The sequence below is a fragment of the Galleria mellonella genome, unplaced genomic scaffold (assembly GCF_026898425.1).
Source record: "Galleria mellonella isolate WM207_F2 unplaced genomic scaffold, CSIRO_AGI_GalMel_v1 utg44, whole genome shotgun sequence".
In the NCBI taxonomy this organism is placed as follows: Eukaryota; Metazoa; Arthropoda; class Insecta; order Lepidoptera; family Pyralidae; genus Galleria; species Galleria mellonella.
The window spans coordinates 5,117,306-5,142,070 of NW_026442100.1; the positions used below are offsets into that span (position 1 = coordinate 5,117,306).

General features: G+C 39.4%; 2 protein-coding genes across 6 annotated transcripts in view; one reads left to right on the forward strand and one right to left on the reverse strand.

Moving 5' to 3' along the window:
- Positions 1-24,765, forward strand: part of LOC113519099 (uncharacterized) — a 77,924-nt gene that overhangs the window by 9,771 nt on the left and 43,388 nt on the right. The window lies entirely within an intron of this gene.
- The window catches only part of LOC113518982 (FMR1 autosomal homolog 1 homolog A), a 33,797-nt gene continuing 10,180 nt past the window's right edge, over positions 1,149-24,765 (reverse strand). Inside the window, exons 5-16 of one of the 5 annotated variants that reach the window (XM_052898475.1) lie at positions 23,146-23,295; positions 19,084-19,170; positions 18,349-18,411; positions 15,716-15,863; positions 14,259-14,402; positions 13,332-13,469; positions 8,942-9,092; positions 8,603-8,705; positions 7,812-8,031; positions 6,087-6,174; positions 3,590-3,664; positions 1,149-1,790 (exon numbers count right to left, since the gene is read on the reverse strand). In XM_052898475.1, the coding sequence (XP_052754435.1) occupies positions 1,567-1,790; positions 3,590-3,664; positions 6,087-6,174; positions 7,812-8,031; positions 8,603-8,705; positions 8,942-9,092; positions 13,332-13,469; positions 14,259-14,402; positions 15,716-15,863; positions 18,349-18,411; positions 19,084-19,170; positions 23,146-23,295 (1,591 nt within the window). In that variant the 3' untranslated portion in view covers positions 1,149-1,566. Of the gene's footprint in view, positions 1,791-3,589; positions 3,665-6,086; positions 6,175-7,811; positions 8,032-8,602; positions 8,706-8,941; positions 9,093-13,331; positions 13,470-14,258; positions 14,403-15,715; positions 15,864-18,348; positions 18,412-19,083; positions 19,171-23,145; positions 23,314-24,765 lie in introns of all 5 variants that reach the window. The other 4 variants (XM_052898474.1, XM_052898478.1, XM_052898476.1 and 1 more) reach the window with 4 other exon arrangements.

A 24,765-nucleotide genomic window follows, 5' to 3' on the forward strand; every position in this document is an offset into this window, starting at 1 on the left:
ATATATTTACGCACACAATGTATCTTAACGTTGCAAATAGAGAGCTGTTTATTGTTTGAGAAAAGTACTATACAAGCCTTGGCCACAACTAGGCATTGATGGACTCACGTATGTGTGCCTCGTCTACGCTTCGGCCCACATTTGTACGGTCGTCCACCAATGCCTCAGTTGCTGGCCGCTGCAGTAATGTACTTTATTGGCCAAAGAAAATATGGTACAAAAGGCGGACTTAACGCTAATAGTATTCTGTACAAGTCAACCTTTAGGATGGCAAAACCATTTTTGTTCTTTAGGCAGGAGCTTTCATATCGTGCTATAGTTACATTAAAGCTTGTCAAAATCATTTACGATTCTCAAAATTTATTTTCAAACGTTCTTCACATGATAATTTTTTCAAGACTGTAGTTCTTTTTTAATAAAACAAAATTTTAATTGATTTACCGATATAATCAACATATATCAATGATGCTGTTGATAGTATCACATGTAGTTTAAGAGCAGCTCTCTACATGTACCCGAGGGCAGTATACATTATAATATAGTGGCGGATCTAAGATTCCTTTATCTATGAACGATTAGAACCAAAATTACCTATTCCTATCACTACGTGAGAGAATGGAATTAATATAATGGAATATGGAATTGTGATAATTAGATACTAATCTAATTCGAGCGAAATTTCTGATGGCCTATATAGATATATTATTGTAACACGGTTCGTTTCTTGTTAACACATATCAACTTGTACAACCAGATCAATGTATACATTCTTAAAGAGAAAATATCTGTAAATAGTAACACCCTCCCGTTTTCTAGTGATATTCCCGGCAATAATGCATATCACTGTATCGTATAAGTTATTCATAATGACTGATATTGTAGAGTAACATGTAAATAGTAAATTTAGAGTATGTCAACGGAATCTCACTTGTAGAATTTAAGAAATTCTTAGTGTCACAAAAAAATATGTGTGTCGCCTTCTTCCCCACCCGAGGCCCCGAGGTATCTTCCAATATAGTATTACTAGTGTAGAGCGCGATCGATTGTAAACGTATCACTAGTCGTAATATTTTTATATAATGTATAAATTTACCAAGTATCGCTAGCGTAAGAACAAGGGTCGAGTGTTTGTACAAATAAAAATACTATTGAAAATATGTACAGAAATGTTTATTTTATAGGAAATCACATAACCACAGAGTACAGGCTACGACACACGTATGTACTGCGCTATGTCCGATCTCCCATAAAGGTACCGAAAGGCCGCGATCGGCGCGTATCGTCCGGGGAGCGACGTACACATCTTTAATTTTTCATATTTATCGAATAATCAGGAATACAAATCACGAATCTCTTATAAAAGCATAATACGAGTAAGTCTAGGGGCGGGCGGGGCCGGGTGGTCGCGGCCGCCGCGCCGCCGTACGTAACGTTAGGATACAATGTCTGCCTCGCTCGGCGTCAAGTCAGGGCTGTCGGGTCAAGTCCGCGGGCGGCCGGCGGGCGGCCGGCGGCCGGCCGGCGTGGGGCCGCGGCCCCGAGCGTGCACGGGCGCCGCGCGGGCCTCTACGCGGTGCCGTTCAGCATCGGCTCGGGCTTCGGCTTCGCCAGCGGCGAGCGCCGCTTGGCCGCCGGCCGCTTGTCGCGCGCCGCCTCGCCGCCCGCCGCCGCGCCGCCCGCCGCGCCCGCCGCGCCCGCCTCGCCCGCCGCGCCGCCCGCCGCCGCCGCCGGCCCGCCGCCGCCGCCGCCGCTGCCGCCGCCGCCGCTCACGCCGTTCTTCCACCCACCTCCTGCGAAACGATAACAGTACATTATGCCACAATCGACACTAACACTGAACACTGAAGTCGCATTCGAAATTTAAATTTGAAACTACACTCGTAGACAAATTTAGAGGAACACACTGGTCTTACGCTAATAATTAAAAAAAAAAAAAAACAGATCATCCCCAATTTTGACTTTTATATATTTACTTTTTTATTTATCAAGCTAAAAACGTATACATATGCATATTTTAAAAAAGGGGAAATGTATAATGATAATGTCCACATCGTTTCTTATCATTTATAACCTCCAAATTTATTCACAAGTGTATTTCCAAATCGACTATAATCGATGTTCAACAAATTATAATGAACGCAAACGTCATAACCGTCCATAAATATATAAATACAACCAACGCAATATTTATATGTCTATGGTGGTAAAGGTTTTCTCGTTGGATGTTATGGAGATAGCGTTGAGACGGTCGTCTCTAAAGCACAACATGATAGTGTTAACAAGCCGCTGTGCCATGATATTATTTACAGTCGGATCGCCGTCGACTCGACACGTTAACAAAACCTAGCGGTAAATCTGAAAATCTTACATCGTGTGGTTGGTTACACTGGCATGCATGCTCTACATACTGACTACAGGCAGAGGTACGCAAGATTGACATATTCAAGTCTAGCAACATGCAACATTATGAATATAAAGTTTTAATAAATAAAAACAAAAACTGAATATCTGTTTTATTTTTCCATCCAAGTATAAAAGTAATATTAACATTTTTCGCCAGTTCTTCTCGGCTGAATCCGCTTGCTAAACTAAATGGCAAGAGTTAAAAAATAACTCACAGAAAAACTACTTATGAAATAGTTATATTTATGTGATGTCTTTAGATTTTTTTTTTAAATCAATTTATAGATTTTTCAATACAGGTCTATAGAAAAAAAACTAAAATAAAATGTATTTCTAAAATGGCAGTGAATATTCTACAATAGACATGCTACACACATTTACGTATGGCATAAAGCAAATGAGAACTTACTTCGATCTGACATATAGATAAATACATTTTGTATTTATTGCTTGGCAATCAAATCTGCAATGTAGATAGTGTGTCAAGTATTTGTTATGTGGTTGTGACATATCAAAGGATTTGAATAGACGCCGCAAATGTATACTACGCGCAAACTTTTACTTTTCGATTGCAGTTTCTACATAAAATTTACGTCGAAAAACATATACAAGTAAGCGATAATGATTATCGTAACATCAAGTAATGCAGACACTTGCAGCGTCTATATCTGTGTGAAATATACATATGTGAGCATGTAAAAGCAATAATTGCTAAGTTCACATGTTTATTCTGCATTGTGATTTATGTTGTGTATAAAATTTCTTAATCTATCTACTTCTAAAACTTATCTATGAGGTCGATAAGAATCAAATATGATCACTCTATGCAATTTGAGATGAAAGTATCATCAGAAAGGAATAACGAGTTGATGGGTCGATTCTAGGACGTCACTCCCTAAATTTTTAAATATTAGAGAGTATACTAGACAACGACAGCTTTGCACCCCTAGACAAAAGTTAAATTATAAAAAAAATAAAAACAAATTTATCGACGTAATTGTTTTGATTAGTGGTCGCGTAAAAAAGTAAAGAGACACCGGACGAAGCCATCTCGTCTATTTCATTGACTTGATCGATATCGACTCGTCTAGGGAGGCTAAGGCTGTGCCGTGCGTGTGCGTGTGCGTGTGCGTGCGTGTGGTGCGTGTGCGTGCGTGTGGTGCGTGTGCGTGCGTGTGGTGCGTACCTTGCTTCTTGCGGCGGCGGCGGCGGGCGGCGGCGGCCCCGGGCGCGGCGCGGCCCTCGTCGGACGTGGCGGACTCTGGACACACGACATCTCATGCCTACCCGCCTCTACTCCACCGGACCGGACCGGACCGCACCGGACCGCTCCGACCGCGGCCCGGCCACTACTCTATCTTTACCGCACCGAGAGAAACGCCCGTTTGCTACCCGATATAGTTGCGTTTCCGCGACACCAACATGCTATTATTGGTAATCATTCAAGAGACAAAAGTGTATTCGGGACAAGCACGCGACTCCTCTCGGTCTCGCTCGCCCGTATTCCTCTAATTTTAAAATAAATATTCTAACGTAACATAGATAAGAACATTATTTGTCAAATTCTCATATTTTTTTATTATTAAAAAATAAAAATTCAAAAAAGCTAAATAACAATAAACGGTAAATGTCAGTATCACGTAAATTAAGAAAAAAAATTTAATTCTATTATTTACAATATACAAATTGTTTAAAAATATTCTAATCATTTTATTATATTTCACAGTAAAAACGCAACATTCATTAATTTTAACAAAATTAAAAATTTGCCACGTGTTCTCATAAACACGTGATGTCACAGTTTACGTCATAATATTTGTAAGCCTTAATTCAAAATATCCCAGTTATTTATTATGTAATGAGCACCAGATTTAAAAGTTTTTTTTCTAACAATAATATCCGTTATGTACAATAATATGCAAATAATTTAAAATATCTCTGATTATAAACCTACTAACTTCTAGAACACGTCATTCATTGTAAGTAACAATCCACTTAAATTATGTCAGTCTGTACCTTCACCGTATTATTGCACTAATAAGAGAGCAGCAAGAAATCGTCACCAGAGAAAAGTACCGCCTCCGTCGAGATAGCAAACGAACATTCGTCCCGAGTTATAAAAATAATAACAATAAAAAGGAAAGTCCCATTCGTCTGTCTACTGCATTACGCCTTCAACATGTACTAATTAAAATGTAATAAAACCAAGGTGCACAAACATGACCATATATATAGATATATATAAACATATATAAATAGTAGAATGCAATATATACATATAATAATAAACTTAACAGAGCACTACTCACTACATTTTAACTAGCACATTCAGTAATATTTTCAGATTTCAACGTTCCGCAAAATATTTGTACCATGCAATATTTGTCAGAAAAAAAAATAATGAACAATGTCTTTACAGTCCATCATTTTGAACTTGGTAAATAATGATTTTGATTCAATCAACATCGCTGACACCGTTTGCACACCGCACTAATGTAGCATTCAAGCGAAACAAGTATAAATAAGATAAATTTATTGTTCGAAAAGACGTCCTATAATGTTAAAGAAAAAATATAATGACATTAGTCATGTACCCAATAGTATAGATTTCTTTTAATAAACTTTTTTATGTAAATATCTTACTAAAAAAAAATATAAACTCGGCAATTACCTCTTTTAACGCGTAATTTGCCTATTATTTCTAAAATAATGATAAATTGATTGATTCAATTTATATAATAATGAACAGCAGCATCAAAAACAAAATGTAAAAAAAATCCAAGACTGGCAACATAGTTTTTTTTTTATTTTTTATACTATAAAAAGTCGTGAGATCACAAGTCTATAATGACAAAAGTGCTGTGAGTCGCATCGAAAATAGGATAGTACGACAGTGCTCGCTTTGGCGATACTTTATACGTTATGCATAAAGTCTAAGTTGAGACATACGTCAACTATAAAACTAAAAACTATCGCTAAACGACTACACCATTCTCTCTCTTTTCATTTAAGAGTTTCCTCTTGTCGATGCAACTAATTCAGCTACACCATTGGGAACTACAATTGTGAGTAAATTTTTAAGTTCCTCAAAAAATATAAATAAATATAAATTATGTATACTTTCAATATAACGCGTTATATTATACGATGGTGCAGAAAAACCAGATTTACCCAAGTTTCGCTTCGCTACCGCGTCGGTGTACAAACAGAGTAAGTATTACCACAGTCTATAGAAGTCTGATATAAATCGTCCAACGGATACGTTTAAACCTTAGATTACATACAATGTCTTCTATACAAATGCTTCGTAAAAAGCGGGTCAACTTTTTCATACAATTTTGCGTGATAAACAGTTATGGGTGATTTCCTTTATAACTTCTATATTTATTTTGTCTTATAACATCTGCATCTTTTTAATGTGTAACTCATTTCATTTATTAAATAATACGTCAAGATACATTGTATCCGTAAGTATATACTGATAAAAACGAGTCAGCTGACAAAAAGTTGACGTTTTTGAGGTTCGAAGCTCTATCTATATAATCTAAAGTTTAAACATAGCGACGCGTCTCCTGTTGTCGCATTTCGTTGGAGACATGCTAGAAGTGTTGGACGACTGTTGTTCCTTACACTGTGGTTCTAGTATCCGCCATTGGTGTCTGTAGATAATAAAGTGTACAGACCTCTATCGGCACTGGAGACGTCTTGGCTGTCTAGCACGGAGCTCTCATCATCAGTTTGCCGCCGCCTGTCCTCGCGTCGTCTGCCACTCTGGAATACAGAGGCTCTATTAAGTATCACACGCAAAAAATATTTTTCTTTTTTATAAAAGTTATTTTTTAAAATACAATTCAAAGTATATCAAAGTTTTTAAAATACAATTCAAAGTATCGTTCAATTTTAAGTGAACAAATCCAATTATAGTAGATTTTTTTTTTCTATAAACCATAAAAGTAACAAAAAACTAAAAGGCTTACGGGGGGAGGGAGGGGGGGGGGGGGTTACTTATAAAATTAACAGTGGTGATTATGAGCAAGAGGTTAAAAGAGGATCTCAAAAGTCAAAATAAGTGGTCAAGAGACCAATGAAGATATGGGAGAGTACAGCTATCAATCTTGCAAAACTACGATCAGACTTATGAGGGGCCTAGTGTTGTCAATACTCATATACGTGTTGGTAGTATAGCTGTTGAAATGTGTAGCGAGTTGGCCGTATGGTTTCGACTTAGATTAGGTCACCCCTGCCTTTCTTGTTGATATCATAAAAACAATTAACAGAGAGCGAGGGATGGGCAGCAGCATCCCTCTTAAAACAACTTTAAAGCCTGTGGTTGCCAACCCGCTTGCAAAGCATGGCAAATACTGGCAAAACTCTCCATGGGGGAGGCTTATATACAGCAGTGGAGTGTTAAGGGCTGATATAAGTAATAAACTGAGTTGTGAACATCCATAGTAACTATGGCGTACGCATGAGAAATTGTATAACCTTTTTTATGTTATTTTCTTTTAGTTTTTTTTTTTTCTTTTTTGTAATGCTTTATTTCTTTAAATATGTACCAGTACCTAATGTAGCTATTGTTATTTGTGTGCTGGAAGTGATGCAAACAAATTATATATCCATTTGGTATGATGGTGACGGATGTGGTGTATTCCCATCCGAAAAATGGGTATTAGCGATCTGTATGCATCGTTAAAGTTAAAAGAGTTAAGGGGCCGGGTGAAAATTAGGGCTATACAGGTACATTTCGTTGGAGGTGCAGTAATAGCTGAGGCGGTTCCTATTACCCGCAAAACAAATTGTATTTTTTTGTTTATTGTTAACTTTTGTTAAGTGTTGTTAGTGGTAATTGAAGATCCCAGAAAGTTTCTGTGCTTCTGGGTGGAGCTAGGTTGGCTGAACTATAGTCATGACTCATACGCACAACGGCCCAAATGAGAGGCTAAATGCGGAAAATGGAGTTGTATTTACGTTACATTATATTGGCAGTTATCTATTTATGTGTGTGAGCGTGTGCGCGTGCGCGTGTGCATATGTATGTGTACGTGTACGTGTACGTGTGCGTGCGTGCGTTGTGTGTGCGTGCGTGTGCGTCTGTGTGTGCGTGCGTGTGCGTCTGTGTGTGCGTGCGTGTGCGTCTGTGTGTGCGTGCGTGTGCGTCTGTGTGTGCGTGCGTGTGCGTCTGTGTGTGCGTGCGTGTGCGTGCGTGCGTGCGTGCGTGTGCGTCTGTGTGTGCGTGCACGTGCGTCTGTGTGTGCGTGCGTGCGTGCTTGTGCGTCTGTGTGTGCGTGCGTTGTGTGTGTGTGTGCGTGTGCGTCTGCGCGTGTGTGTGCGTGTGTGTGTCTCTGTGCGTGTGTGCTCTCCCCGCGCTCTCTCTCTGTGTGTGCGCGTGTGTGCGCGTGCGTGCGTACCTGCGCGCGTGCGTCGGGCGGGCGCGGCGCGCGCGCGGGGTGCGGGCGTCCGTTCTCGACGGGCACGCGCCGCTCCTCGCCGCCCGCGCCGCCCGCGCCGCCCGCGCCGCCCGCGCCGCCCGCGCCGCCCGCGCGGCGCTCGCCCCTCTCCCCGCGCTCCGTCCGCTCGCCACGATCACCGCGCTCGCCGCGCTCACCACGCTCACCACGCTCGCTCGACCTGCACGCATCAACGACAATCACCATCACCACTCTCCGTCGACACACACTTCGCAACGACATCCGGCGCAAAGGACCAAATTTGATCTCAAAAACTAAATCATAAGACAACTTTATTTTCATGACTGCAAATAATCAACATCAAGTTGACGATAGCAAACATAATAATGCGTATTCGATATCTATTAATAAGTATTAAAAATTTTATAATCACATATTAAACAATAAAACAAGTCGATAGCTCATTTCATGAAACAGAGCATACTACGACATTCAATAGTTAACATACGACGCCGTTCCTAAAAACTACGATGTTGTACTATCATACCCTGCAATTTCATTGCCCAATCCTACTCTTCAAATCGAAATAAAATCATACAGATTCTCATTAACAGTAGAAACGCAAACAAACAAAAAAAAACCAAATATTTACTGTGTAATGTTATTAAACACATTTATACAATCCTTCGAGTTGGATTTAAATCAATTATCCCTAAATACTACATATCATTAATGTTTATGATACTACTGATATAAACATAAAATTCCGAAACCCCAATTGAAGCTGTTACCTATTGCTCCGCGGTCCCGCTCGTCCTCCACGCGGCCGATAGCCGCTGTCGCCACGCTCGCCGGTCCGCTCCTCGCCCAACTCGGGAGTCATGCGCCGCCCACCTGAAATACAAAGAAGAAATAATAATAAAAAATCAATCTATATTTATGTAGCGGCATCTAATGTTAATCTAAACAGAAATATGGTTGTGAATTAATATTTAAAGATATTTTATACAGAAGTTGAGAAAAACTTCTAGTTTCATTTAAGTATGCTGCTGGTCGATCTGCACGCGTCTTGCCCTGTATCCTGTATCCTGTATCCTGTGCACAGTGCACAGTGCACAGCGCGTCAGTACCTGGCAGGTAGCGCGCGGGCGGCGGGCGGGCGCGGCGCGCGCGCGCGGGCGGGGCGCCGCGCGGCGGCGGGTACTGCGCGCCGGCGCCGCCCATCACCACGCGCAGCTGCTGGTCGATCTCTTGCTTCTCCGCGCGCAGCTGTTCCACCTCCTGCGCACACGCCGCCGCACAGTTACTACAACACTACCACTCACTACCAACCACACACACACATCGCTCTGTTTCCCTTCCAAAGATAACGTATAACAATGACACTCAACACTCAACACTCTTAGTTTTCAGAAATAACAATATATGAAGGACATCATAGGCAAAAGAATATAATCTATAACGCCCACAATACTAAGGGCCTACCATGAAATGTTTTCTGAAATTTCGGAGTCAAACTAAACAGAAATTGTATATTAAAATTACATAACACATGCCGTTTGAAAATATTAAAAATGTTAAAATGTTGTTTCTTTGGACTTTTATGTTAGGATATATGCCGAACGAAATGTTAAACTCCATTTATTGGTCCGATTTTGGTATAAACAGAAACACGAAATTGAGTCCGAAATTTCGGAATTTCATTTCGTGGTAGACCCGCTGTTCATACCTATAAACAGCAATTACAATTTTTTTTTTTATACCACTGAGGTATTTATTACGCGCGCGTTGCCGACCCTGAAGAAACCTCTTTACCACCCTTTTGAAGAACCCCATGTTGTAGTCTCTTGGAAAAACCTCGGCTGGGAGCTCATTCCATAACCTAAGTGTTCGTGAAAGAAAACATCTCTGAAACCGCGTTGTACGCAACCATTTAGGCTGTAAGGTATGAGGGTGAACTCCCTGTCGATGGCGAGCCGTACGATGATAGAAAGGGGCCGTAGGCATCATATTGAATAATTCCTTTGAGCACAATCCATTGTATAAGCGGTAGAACACGCAGAGTGAGGCAAAATCTCTCCTAAGACTTAAGGGTTCGATACTGCTTGCAAGCCTGGGATCATTGACAATTCTTAGAGCTCGTCGTTACACTGAGTCGAAGGGTTCAAGCTGGTATGTAGCTGCTCCCGCCCATAAGTGACAGCAATACTCCATATGGGGCCGGATTTGCGATTTGTAAAGCATTAATCGCTGATCCGGCGTGAAGTAATGCTTCGCTCTATTAAGCACACCGAGTTTTTTGGATGCCAGCTTCACCTTAATCTTCGAGGTGGCCACGAAACTACGTCACTAGAGATGTCGACACCAAGGATTCCAATGCTTTTAGAGATGTTAAGAGACATGTCCTGGAACTGTGGGGCCACAGCAAATGCGGTTTTCTTAGCGGTGAACGCGCAAGCTTGTATCTTAGATGGGTTAAATTGGACCAAATTTTATCGTCCCTGATCAGACTCCAGTTAATGTTCTCTCGATTTTAGACACAAGCTGTTCGTGATTGTTCTCTACGATGGAAAGGGAAAAAATGGGCATCCCCAGTACTAAAAAAATTTGAACTTTTATGATAGGATTTATGACAAACGAAATGTTAAGCTCCATTTACAGGATCGATTTCGGTACAAACAAAAACACGAAATTGAGCCCGAAAATTCGGAATATCATTTCATGGTAGACCCCCAATTTATGCTCGAGTTTGTAACCGGGGTATAGTAAATAAGATGTATCAGCTGGACATGATATCTGCGTCTCGGTGAGGAATAACAGAGTCGGCTCCGCAGTTTCAAGATGATAGTAAATTGCGTTTATATTAGAATGAATCCCTCTGATATTGCAGAAGTCCACTTTAAATGTGGATGAGGGTGCCGCTGTGTAACATCTATTTTTTCTAGATCTGTCCATAAAGTGTTAGGGTATTTGGAAGTTAATAGGGAAAGATTGTGCCGATATCAAAAGAACAAAGTAGTTTCCACGCCGTACCCGCGCTAAACAGGTTGTGCAAATTGCCGACGCGGCGGCCGGAAGGGCCCCCGGTCCCTCCACTGATGTAGTAGCCGGGTCCACTCCGGTCTCCTCCTCCGGCACGACTACCACACCAGGGATTATGCACAGGCGGCGGTTCAGCCTCCCAGGGCGGAGCTTAGGTAATCCCTGGGTTCGGGAACCCAACAACCTGCAGGCGGCCAGCGAGCAACCGTTTCACTGGGTCTCCCTGAACGCTGCGTCGGCACTTCGCGCCTGCCCAGTACGAAGACAGTATTAAAACACGCTGGTCCCTCCAATATCGGCACAACCCCTCCCCAAGATGGAACTGGATACCTTACTCCCCGCAGGAACACAACGCTATTAAAACAGCGTTGTTTGGCTGCGAACTTCTGCAAGATGGAGGTTTTTCCCCAGGCGGGCGGTTCCATTTATGAGCAAGTCACGCTGTGCCCTACCTCTCTTAAAAACTTACTACTATCCATCTTACCATCGTACTATCTTACTACTATCCATCTGGTGAACCATCAGCTTTCTTACTATTATAAATTGTATAAAAAATAAATCTTCCACAGATCATAATAATATGTATAAATACAAAACCCCAACATGTTCCTATTATAAAATTAATATCAAGAGTTAGCATCTTTATTAAATAAATAAATTAAAAAAAAAAAAAAACCACCGCAAAAACACTAAAAGTTCGACGGTATTCCATTGACATAACAACCAATTCTCCACACAGTATAAACAAAATAAACAATTTTACTAAAATAATTGTCAATTAAAAATACATACAAAAAATACCTCTAAGACACAAGCTTGCGCGTTTACCGCTAAGAAACCCCCATTTTGCTGTGGCCCCACAGTTCCAGAGCACGTCTCTTAACATCTCTAAAAGCATTGGAATCCTTGGTGTTGACATTTCTAGTGACGTAGTTCCGTGGCCACCTCGAAGATAAGGTGAAGCTGGCATTCAAAAAACTCGGTGTGCTTAATAGAGCGAAGCATTACTTCACGCCGGATCAGCGATTAATGCTTTACAAATCGCAAATCCGGCCCCATATGGAGTATTGCTGTCACTTATGGGCGAGAGCACCTACATACCAGCTTGAACCCTTCGACTCAGTGTAACGACGAGCTCTAAGAATTGTCAATGATCCCAGGCTTGCAAGCGGTATCGAACCCTTAAGTCTTAGGAGAGATTTTGCCTCACTCTGCGTGTTCTACCGCTTATACAATGGATTGTGCTCAGAAGAATTATTCAATATGATGCCTGCGGCCCCTTTCTATCATCATACGGCTCGCCATCGACAGGGAGTTCACCCTCATACCTTACAGCCTAAATGGTCGCGTACAACGCGGTTTCAGAGATGTTTTCTCCCACGAACACTCAGGTTATGGAATGAGCTCCCTGCCGAGGTTTTCCCAAAAGATTATAGCATGGGGTTCTTCAAAAGGGGGGTAAAGAGGTTTCTTCAGGGTCCGCAACGCGCGCGTAATACCTCTGGTATTGCAGACGTTCATAGGCTACGGTAACCGCTTACCATCAGATGGGCTGTATGCTTGTTTGCCACCTCAGTGGTATAAAAAAAATTGATTGAGGCACTAACACTAACAATTAACTTTTAAACAAATGCTATGTGTTAATAGTAATACAAAAATTAACCTTAGATTTGACAGCACCATTAAATCTTCAAGAATACTAAATATACATGAATAAAAAAATATACATGAATATAAATAAATTCCTAGTTTTCTCTTTTCACAAATATTTTTCTCAAACATGCTTGGAAATGTGAGCATTATTTTGACAATCTTCTTCAAGATAAATTAAAATTGCCGTACTGAAAAATTATTATTATTCGTTATTCGTCATTGAACTTAAAAAGTAAAATTGTGTTTTTCATTTCCGCGCATCGTTTGAGAAAAGTACTATACAAGCCTTGACCACAACTAGGCATTGATGGACTCACGCATGTGTGCCTCGATACGCCTCGGCCCACATTTGCACGTTTGTCTATCAATGCCTCAGTTACTGGCCGCTGCGGTAATGTAGTATTTTTATCTATAGTTTCGTCTTGTTAAGGCAACCAATTAATTGATAATTATACAAAATATGAATATAAATGTTAATACAAAACATGATACAAAACCTCCACTATCGAAAAATGAGGCAGTATATTAAACTATACAGTAACACCGTCACAAGTGAACACAATTAAGTGGCCGTGTGGCCTTGGCATAGAATAGGCCAACCCTTTCTATCCCGTGAATGTCGTAAGAGGTGACTAAGGGCGAGGGATGTGCAGCTATATATCATATCTAGCTATATATATATATATATATATATATATATATATATATCATAGAACATCTCTAAAACCTGATTGCTGTTGCCAATCCGCCTGGCAAGCATGGCGACTACTGGCAAAACCCCCCAAGGGGGAGGATTATGTTCAGCAGTGGACAGTGTTGGTTTACCTTGAGGTGCGCGACGTGGTACTCGACCAGCACCTTGGCGTTGGCGATGTTCTCGCGCGTGCCGACGAACACGAACGGCACCATGCCCTCCTCGCGCGGCGCCGACGGCTGCGGTTCATTGTCACCCTCTACCTTCACCTGTGCAACCACACTAACATTGAATAGCTGTTGACACCAGGGTGTGTCACTACCAGTGTAACTATTTAGTATTTACATTATTACATGTAACACATTTGTATATTTTAAAAATAATTGAATTTCCTCGTGCCTCCGATCAAACTGTTTATAAATTACTCCTCTCCATCCAAAGGTTGCCGGGAAGAGATCGCTTATAGCAATAACGTCGCCCATTGTCTTTTCATTGTGATTGTTTCTTGTAATTGTTTATATTTATAATAAGTTTACTATTGTAATCTTTTGGAGGAAACAATAAAGAGTATCTATCTTTTTTTTTATACAACTTAGTACAGCAAACAAGCTGACGGCCCACCTTATGAAAAGTGGTAACCGTTGGTTATAGACATGAGCAGTACCATGGACATTAGAGTACATTGTTTCGCCCATGATACCCCCATGCGTTGCCATTCCTGAGGACTCAGATGTTATTTCTCTGTATTATTTTATTATATTGTACAAACAATCCGAACACACACACAGTGTAACACCTCTCATCTCATTATATTTAAAACAATATAACAGCTGAGCTAAGATGTTGATTTGAAGAATAGGATATGGGGAGTGAAGTTACAGGGTATGGAAGCATAAGACTATATAGTCTCAAGATTGACATCACATGAACAGTACCCACCATGGGCATCCGAGCACATTCTACTGTACTATGAATGTCAATAGACGGCGGTTACCACTTTTCATGAGGTGGACTGTCAGCTTGTTTGCTATTGTAACAGCTATCATAAGAATACTGACCCGGACGACGCCGCTCTTGTCGACGATCTCCTGTATGACCTTGCCATTCTTGCCGATGACCTTGCCGACGAGGGCGCGCGGCACTTTGATGGACTCCTCCGCGTACTCCAGCAGCGACCGCGCCGCCCGCACCGCCTCCACGCTCTGCCACAATACAAACCAATTATCAGGGGAAAAGAGATTGTTAGTAATGGGGTTTAATTGACCCATTGCTAGCAATACACCCTATCAGCTCGACCTCCACGCGGTTCTCCCTGGAAACCATCATAGTTCAATCTACTGGAATTTATCACGATGGGCTAAATGCCTTTTCATCGTCACCTATCATCCCTCACTGGTGCCCCGCCAGCGTATCCCGATAGCGCAGGCGAGGTTACCATTCCATTATCACCCATTAAAAAAACACCATTATCAATTACCTCCGTTCCTTAGTTTATATATATTCTTTATTGCCCTTGAACAAAAGATACAGCGATTAGTTTAACAACTTGTTAGCAAGGGTGGGCTTATCTCTGAAGTAGATCTCTTCTAGCCAACCCAGTGTAGTTAGAGAAAAAATAATCAATTTGGTTTTATTGGAACATTCACAATAGTAAGTAACAAACATGGCACGTGTAAGACGTAGTCACATAAGTACACATTAACGGACAAATAACAGATGATGTCATGTGTAATATTTTGCAATGATAAAATGTTGCCTGCTTGAGTGTAGCCACAGTCTGTATCGAAGATAACAGCTATAAATACGTAATAACTATTTTCATGCAGCATGACTTCAACGTGACATTAGAATTTACATGACATGCCAGACATAGGAAACAAAAGGAGACCATGCCATTGTCAAAAATCACAGTGATCTAACTCAAGTAGCAAATCGTGCATTAAATATTTGATATCATTGAATCGGCTAAGCGCAGCGTCCAATTCCGCAGAAGTGGTAATACACCAGTGCAGCTTACGTGCCATGCCATGCCACATACATGCCATAAAAAAAAAAATACAGAAAGTTTGATGCTCCACAAATGTTCCAATTCCAAATATTGAATTTAAAATCAATATTTATCTCTACAGTAAATTGAACCCAAGTACTTATTGGTCATTTAAACTATTAAACGAAAAAGGAACTTTTACAAAAATATAATATGGTCGTATCGAAAAATACAATTGGGATTTATATGTAATTATTTCTCAATTTTTTTTTTATATCGTTTTCCCGTGGAAGTTCCCCGAAACGCTCATAAAATAGTATACCGTCGAATTTACCCCTCGAACCACTTTGTATGTCATTTATATTATAATTTTGATAAACAGTCGGTCGGTCAGTGAGTGTGTGTGGTATTTCTTTTACATAATATAGATATGCTACACCGGTAAGCTCTACCTTTTTCGTTATGTTGATATCGGCATACCAATAAGTTGTTCATTGGGTACTAGGTGCTACAAATGAGTGTATGGACCTCGCCGCAGATCTTAAAGGTGCAGGAGACCTCCTCGAGCTCGATGTTGGTGACGCCGGCCACCTTGCGCGCCTGCTGTATGTTCGCGCCGTGCGTGCCGATCGCTAGCCCCATCAAGTCCTCGCGGACGCTGAACTCGTCTGTGTACCTGTTGGACAATGTCAAACCCGAGCTGCCATCTACATGTCTGCGCACATTTCATACGACGCCCATTACACGATAGGTTTTACGGTGCTTTTCACCACAATCGCTGTCAAGTGTGAATGATAGAAAACTAGTATTTTACATGGACCATTAAAAAACTTGATATGAATTGAAAATAGAAATTGTCCATATTTAAAATTGAACCTTTACTTCGACATTAAGTTTCGAATAGTGTACAGTGTATCACCAGCCAGTATTTATAAATCATGACTGTTGGCGAAACTGACAGCTAACGTGTCGTATAATGAGCGTCGTGAACTAGAGGACATAGACAAGTGACGAACCATTCAATTTTTAAAGACGTTTACATATAGAAAAAAATGAGACAGGACTGTCATCTCATTATCTATCATAATACAGTGCTATGATAAAGCTCTTTTATGGCGTTACGCTGTATGTATACTGTAGAAAACCATATTTGAAAATGGAATTGTACGACTCTTGTCTATAGGCAAAAACAATGACACCACAAGAAGTAAATAAGTGTTTCTGTTAAACTTTTAAAATGTACTTGAAAATTAAGTAAAATTACAGTTGTTAAATATGTTCCTAAACAAAAAAAAATTCATATACTTTACTATTATTTTACTTCTGTGGTGTACAATTTAAAACACACCAAAAGGCAATTTTACAAAACAAAGTGAAATACAAACGAAACTTTACAAAATTTTTTTTAATATTTATTTGTACCGAATTTATTACTTTTGTCTTGTGATGTGTGATTTATACCATAAGATTCTCACGTGGTGTCAGGATCCATGATAATGATAATTATAAAACCATATATATGTCATAAATATTTTGTAAAGTTAATTACGCGTTACGAACAAAATTCCTTTATAATTATTTGCAAGCTGTCACCTACACTCACATTTTGTGAATTATGTAGTGCACACTAGTGCTACCTAGCTACATTCAGCCTTTTATCATTTCTCCTCTACCTAAAGGTTGTCTGAAGTCGAGAAGATATTGCTAGTGACAGACTTTTGTGTTTTCTTTATTAAGTGCTATTTTCTATGTATTATTCTTTAAATGGTGATATTAAATGTAAATAAAAAAATAGTAATTTTTGCAAACTACTGGCATATTTATTTATTTAATGACATAACCTATAGATTTGGATGTGTTAAGTAAGTCTAATAGTACTATTTCAAATTAGTAATATAATGTTACAAAATAAGCTGCCAATCCTGGCAACTACTGGCAAAACCTCCCAATAGGAGCAGTAGATAGTAAACGACTGATATGATGACGATGAATTCGTATCGTGTAAACGAGACACTACAATTTGAAAACGGCATTTTACAAAACTTCGACTCGATGACATAAAAACGTAGACGAGAAATGAAATTTTAAATAGAAAAACAGGAATCAATTTACGTCATAAACAAAACTACGTGAGAATCTATATTTACTGCTTAAAAACCACTTCATGAGGTCAATTCACCATGTGTATTGTGTACAGCAATGAGAAATGTATATATGTATACGCAATCGTTATGCGAGTGGAGAACACATTAAGAAACTTTAATTTTGATCTGCTTAGTAAGTTGACCTCACAAAATTAGCAAATAAATTAACCTTACATACATCCAATTCAGCTTAGACTAGTTCAAATATGAAGAAATATTATTGTTGTAATATTTACCGTTTATTCTAGTTATATATTCGAACAATCAAAGCTGAAAAGAGTATGTCTGCTCAACACATTGCGTGGTAAAAGTTTAGTCCAAGTGTACAGCGCCCATAAACTTAGTAAAGACCAAGTATAAAACTCTAAGCCCGCGTAAAAGTTATTGCACTTCTAGTCAACAAGGCAAAGTTAAAACGACATGCACTTCCCATTAACTTAGTTCATAGACTACAAGCTGCCCATGGTAAATTTTCAGAAGTTGACACAAGACATCTGTTATACAGTACATTCTGAATGATGATATGTACTAAAAAGATACTGTAATAAGCATTGGAGTGGAAACTTCTTTACAAAACTGTATACACGCACTCATTAGATGGATATTTAAAATAAAAAATTAAAAAAAAAATCAATACCATCAGTGCTATCCCAAACTGAAAGTAAATAAATACCACTGGCTGGATATACAAGTACTACACAGCGCCATCTGGTTTAAAATTAAGCAGTTTGTAATTATGGGTACTAGACAAATACTCAAATACGACTCAAATATTTTTTTGTAAATATATCACCTGAAGCTATTGTTTTTATAACAATACTGCTATATTGGTGCAATGATACTATTATTATACCAGATATCTGAATACAATTCACGCTTGGTCAGTCGGGACCACTACAAAGTATGTGATAAATGGGCTTGTTTGTAGTCTATTACTGTCAAAGGGCTGGTTCATCAACGCGGTGACTAGAGTTCATCGAAATACATAAATATATGTAGGACGATTATGATAATTACCAATTGGGATCCCCCGTGCCGTGTTCGTTGCCCGGCCGAGAATATCTCGAATACTGGTCTGGGCTGAAATTTTGCAGGTACCACAGAAATGTATCAAGGCAGACCAAGCCGTGCTAAATAAAAGCCTTATGCATATATACTTGATTCAATTAATTATTGCTCATTTGTATCTGCACTCAACAATTTACTTGGCATCTTTTAAAATTAAAGACTTCGGTCATATTTGAATTTGGAAGTGTTTTTAATTTTTTTTTTGTTTGTGAAATCTTGAGCAAAGAAAATCGAGTGCACGGCCATTGGTAACAAGCATATAGTTGATCTGCCTTGTTTCTGTGGTATATACGTAAGCCAAATGCCGCTAAGATAGCGCTCTTTATGCCATAGTAACATATTATATTGTCAGAATTTGAATCATGCAATGTAAGGAATGACAGTTGGATATTTCTGCCGGGTTGTACAATATAAAGGAAATATTTAGAAGAATAGCCGAGTAGGCTTCTTAGCTAATTTATAACTAAATTAAACTATTGATATTAACAAATTCATAGTATGATAAAACAGAACTCGCAGCGGGTTTCTCAATTGGGAACTGGACTTAATATTATTTGACTATATTATCAATCAGAGGCGACTTCGGACATGACATGAGAACATTTCATTTCCGCCATTAGTCATAGTGCAAATTAGATAATAAGCCTACAATAATTTATTTTTAAATAAATAGACAAAACTCACCCTCCCTGATTATGAATTTTGGTGGACTCTAATTGCCTTGCCGCTTCCTCAGTCTTTTTCAGCAATAACAGCTTTTGAGTTAGATTCCTGGAACATAATAATTCAATTATAAGTAAAAGGCTGAAAGAGTCTGGCGGACAAAGTGACTAATTGAAATAAATTAGCTTGGATATATAAATGTATCAAGTAACCTTAAAAAGAGTATGAAAAGAATTTGAGTATAACACACATTAAAATACCCGAAATTTCATTTAAATAAGGATATTTTTTTATTTTTCTTATAAATATAATAAAAATTAGTACAATTACACGGTTAAATTAGATATTTCCAACAGCACAACAATTACCTTGTCCAATTTGCAATCAATAGTTAATCGGAAATTCAGACTATTTTTTTTATGTTTTTTTATACCACTGAGGTGGCAAAAAAGCATATGGCCCACCTGATGGTGAACGGTTACCGTAGCCTATAAACACTACCAAGGGCATTACGCGCAGTTTGCCAACTCTAAAGAAACCTCTTTATCTCTTTCTTTTATTATAACTGACATATCATCGTTCTATTGACTGAACGCATTGAAAATTATTGGTGAATAATGATCGCCATATTGACATCATATAGCTTATAATAACTCCATCTCATTCCTTATAAGTCCAAAATGTAGAAGAATCTAATGGCATAATCTATCATCCATCTTTCAAATGAACATACGTATATACACTCAGCTAGTACATACATACAGTTAAAAAACATTACCCCGTATTCTACTGTAGTTGAGTAAAAATCTGATAGCAATAAATATCACTCAATGAAATAAATATAATAGAAAGTTACAAATTGGAATATATCGTGAAATAACAAAAAGCATTTACAAAATCAGTGAAGTATGCGATTCGATATGTTATGAATGCGATCTGTACTAAAAATAAACGCCCTCCCACGCGGCTGGAGGATTAAAGGCGGAATAAATAGTAAATGGGCCACCGAATAGTTTCAATGTTTATATATTTGTTCCTCAAATTGTTATAAGAGGTTTTCAACGTGTTTCTAATGTTGTTGTTTAGTGGTACATTAAATATATATATCGTTCACTAACATGTTTTTTTTTTTATACCACTGAGATGGCAAACAGTCCACGTGATGGTAAGCGGTTACTCCGCAGCCTATAATGGAATACCAGGGGTATTACGCGCGCGTTGGCAACCCTGAAGAAACCTCTTTACCCCCCTATTGAAGAAACCCATGCTATAGTTTCTTGGGACAACCACGGCACGTTTAATCCATAACCTGAGTGTTCGTGGGAGAAAATATCTCTGAAACCGCGTTGTACGCGACCATTTAGGCTGTAGGGTATGAGGGTTAACTCCCTATCGAAGGCGAGCCGTACGATGATAGAAAGTGGCCGTGGGCATCATATTGAACATGTGATAATTGTGTACAATGGTAAGATAACGTAGAAACAGAGTGACTATTTTAAACTTTTTAATGATATAAAACGAGCATCTATAAATTTACAAATTGATAAATTTGATCTAGTATAATCGAGACATATTATGTAATTTTCATAAACCTAGATACAAGATGCAAAGCTTCAACTTATTTACATTTATGTACATTTCGCTATGCAATATACACTGTAAATTGGAGTTATATTAAAAAAAAATACGTTTGTTACGGTACTGTACTGTTATTTAAATAACATCATACAGTCAATCCCTAAAATAGTCAAGGACACAAAATACCCGAGATTGTTAGCAATGGAGTTTGACAGCCCCATTGCTAGCAATATACCCTATGACAAACCTCCACGTGGTTGCCCCTGGAAACCATCGTGATTGATTTATTGTTAGACTTGTCACGGTCGGCTAACTGACCTGCTTCATCCTCACCTATCTCTCACTGGTGCCCTGCCAGTGTATACAGATAGCGCGGGTAGGGTCACTATTCCATTATCACCCATCAAAAAATAAATCCGAGATAAAAATGACGAAATTGATCAGGCAACTGACGTCCACATATGGAACACATAGTGCCAGGGGCATTGTTAAAAACACCATGAAACGTTCAAGCCAGGGAACTTCTAGAGTAAGCACAGCAAATCGACAGTCAGTGGTCTCTCCCCTGAACTCTCATCTCTAATTGTATCCATTCCACTCTCGTTTGGATAATGTCAAGTGTAGGAAACTAGATACTACCGTGAGAGCGCTACCTCCGCACTACCGGCCCTGTAGTATCCGTTAATGTAAGCACAGGGTTTGCGCGGCCAGTGAGTCTGCTGGTCGTGCAGACAAGAACTTCAAGTGTAGCTATGCACATGAAGTCCTGGACGTGTGCTATATATAGTATTATTCTTACTATTAATAAACTGAATGTTTGTAAACACTTTCTGTTCGCGACATTACAATCATTTTATAGTTATAGCGATAATTTATAGTTGTTTTTTGTCATTAGTTTTAATCGTTTTTAAATTGTTTATTTTACATAGATTTTAAGATGTATCTATAGCGTAAGTTGAATAAAACATTTTTATTGTGTCTTGTTATTATTACCCGTAAATAGAATAAGAAAAAGAAATTGTAAAAAGTAATAGAAATAAGACAATTGTAATAAATAAATAGATGCCATATGGTGCCGCTCTGAAGAGATACGCGTCTCTTTCACACTCGCCCCGTCCCGCTCGCACAGACTCGCTAACGCGAGTTAGTACATGTTATCGTGCGACCGGGCGGGTATAAAGATAGGCCGCCTACCGTCGAGCGGCATGCTCTGATCTGCCATCGCATTGACGCACTGCACTCCCAACCGAGAAGAAATAGGACAACAAAAAACTCTTCAGACGGCACCGGGGGCTTCAGAAAAGGAATCAGTGTGTTTCTCTCCAGCTTGAACCAGCGCCCCTACAGTCCACGCTCACCGTACGGTCAAGCTGCACCGTTCACTTTCAAATTAGCATACAGGATACTTTTTTTTTCTAATTTATGCAGAAAAAATCTCAGGTACCTTTTAAACTATAACTACAAACACCAACTACAAGTTATGCAAACTTGTATAGTATATGGATGAAAATAGAATAATAACCCGTGTAGGTACAAAATGAAAATCAGCGCTGAACGCACATCAGTCCAGCAAAAGCTGAGTTTGTACCTATTGCCAGGCGCATACGAATACTGCACAATGTATTTATTTATTTATTATGATATACATTATAATTTCTGTATCACATTTGTAAAGAATGCAATCAATTTATTATTATTATTTAACCCTGTCTACGTTGTCGGTTGTACGTTTGCGCTGGTGTGATACCCAGTAAGTAATAATAGGTGAAGATAAAATCTAGTCATCATTGGTCCATCGTGATAAATTCATCAAGAATTTAACACGATGGTTTCCCATTGAAGACCGCATGAACGATGACTTAATAGGGTATATTATTATTTTTATTATATTTATTTATTATATTCATGGATACTCACTACTAATTCCCTCCCCTCAAATAGTCCATATGATGATATGTCAAGTCTTTAGAAATGACATTTAAGAGGTACATAACAAACAATATAAAAACACCTCCGAATTGAGTACCTCCTTTTTTTAAGTCGGTTGAAAAGAGTGTAATGTTTTTAGAGTTTATATCAATTTCTTTATTCCATCATACCTTCTAAATGTCTAAACAGCTTTGTATGTATGAATTATCATTAGTATCCTAACATAACCCCGAGGGGAAGAAAGGGATTGTTAGCAATGGAGTGTGACAGCCCCATTGCTAGCAATATGCCCTATTAGGTCGACCTCCACGTGGTTCCCCCTGGAAACCATAGTGAACAATTCTTGTTGAATTCGTCACAATGAGCTGAATGACCTGCTTCATCCTCACCTATCATCCTTCACTGGTGCCCCGCCGATGTATACCGATAGCGCGGGCGGGGTTACCCATTATCACCCATTAAAAAAAAAACATAACTCCAATTTACAGTGTCCTTTAATGGCGGGACAGTGGTGTTTTATCTTGGGACAAAACGCGGTGATTGAAAGCAATGATGGCGGAGGGAGGATTAGCTCACCTAAAGTGCATATCCTGCAGCATCTGCGCGCGGCGCTGCGAGGAGTCGCAGCGCGAGATGACGGCGAGGGCGGTGCGCTCGGGCACGTACCACACCAGCGCGGCGCCGATCGCCTTCTGGAACTCCTTGTGCGCGTTCTCCACCTTCGCGCTGTGCATGTCGTGAAGGCTACACATATCATTATACCGTCTCGTTACATACACGCTTTATACACGCATATTTGAGGCCAACCGTCACCAGGCCGGAGAAAAGGGATTGTTAGCAATGGAATTTGACAGCCCCATTGCTAGCAAAATACCCTATTAGATCGACCTCTACGTGGTTGCCCATGGAGACCATCGTGAACAATTCTTTTTGAATTTGTCACGATGGGCTAACTGACCACCTGCTTCGTCCTCACCTATTCATCTCTCATTGATGCCCCACCGGTGTATACCGATAGCACAGGTGGGGTTACCATTCCATTATCATCCATTTAAAAAAACCTTCACCAGGCGGCCAGTACCTATTTACCCCCTTATTCATAAAAACTAAATAAAACATCCGACAAATCTACTTTATTATTGTTCTGCCACTTTCATACTGAGACATTAGTGCATAAAGAAAATAACTATTACACTGTTTTGTCACCTTTATTCAAAATTGAGAATTCAGCGCGAAAGAAAGAGACAAAACACTTCAACAGCAAAAATAGGTTTATGAGAAGTTTGTCGTTTAATGAATATCAACCGTTAACTATCCATTGTTGAACATGGGCACCTTGCTTAATTTATGTAAAAACCGATCCTAGAAAAGTGGCAAATAAATCTACCAATAGAATCGTTATCACTGGTGAGGCAATGAGATAGTTTTTTTATACCACAAGGGTGGCAAACAAGCATACCGCCCGTCTGATACTAAACGGTCATTAAAGCCTATGGACGCCTGCAACACTAAGGATTGGCAGATCCAGAAGAAAGCTTAATATACCCCTATTTTAAAGAACCCCATACTGTAGCCTCTAGGGAAAACCTGCTCACTCGACAATCTGTGCATTCGTGGAAGAAAATTTCTTTGAAACCACACAGTACGTGCCATAATGTTCTTTCTCATACGTGTATTAACTCAAAACAATTCTACCGATAGATTCGTCTGCCACTTGTATAGAGAGGCTCGAATAGCCAACGAACTGCCGTACCGTTATCTGGGCCTCTAGACAAGTGGCAAGCGAATTCGTCGATGGAATCGACATCGCTAGCGAGTCCGCGAGTTGGAATGAGTCACCCGGCGTTGCTATCTCATTCGCTTGCCACTTGTCTAGAGGCCCTGATGGAAAATAGTAACAATTATTATAGACATATGCATCATTGTCATTACAGGATACACTGTGCGACCTTATTCTACGAGAGATACAATCATTTCTAACGGCACCTTTCATGCTAAAACAATCTCGGTCATGCAATCAAGGCTATATTGAAAGGATAGCCTATATAGACGAATTTTAATTTAGATAGCTTATGTCCATCTCATACAATTTCACTAACACAATAAATAGTATTTATTTATACTTTACTGCACACACTAGTAATGCATAGCAAATATGACAGAGTTAAGCAAATGTACAAAGGCGAGCTTAACTTT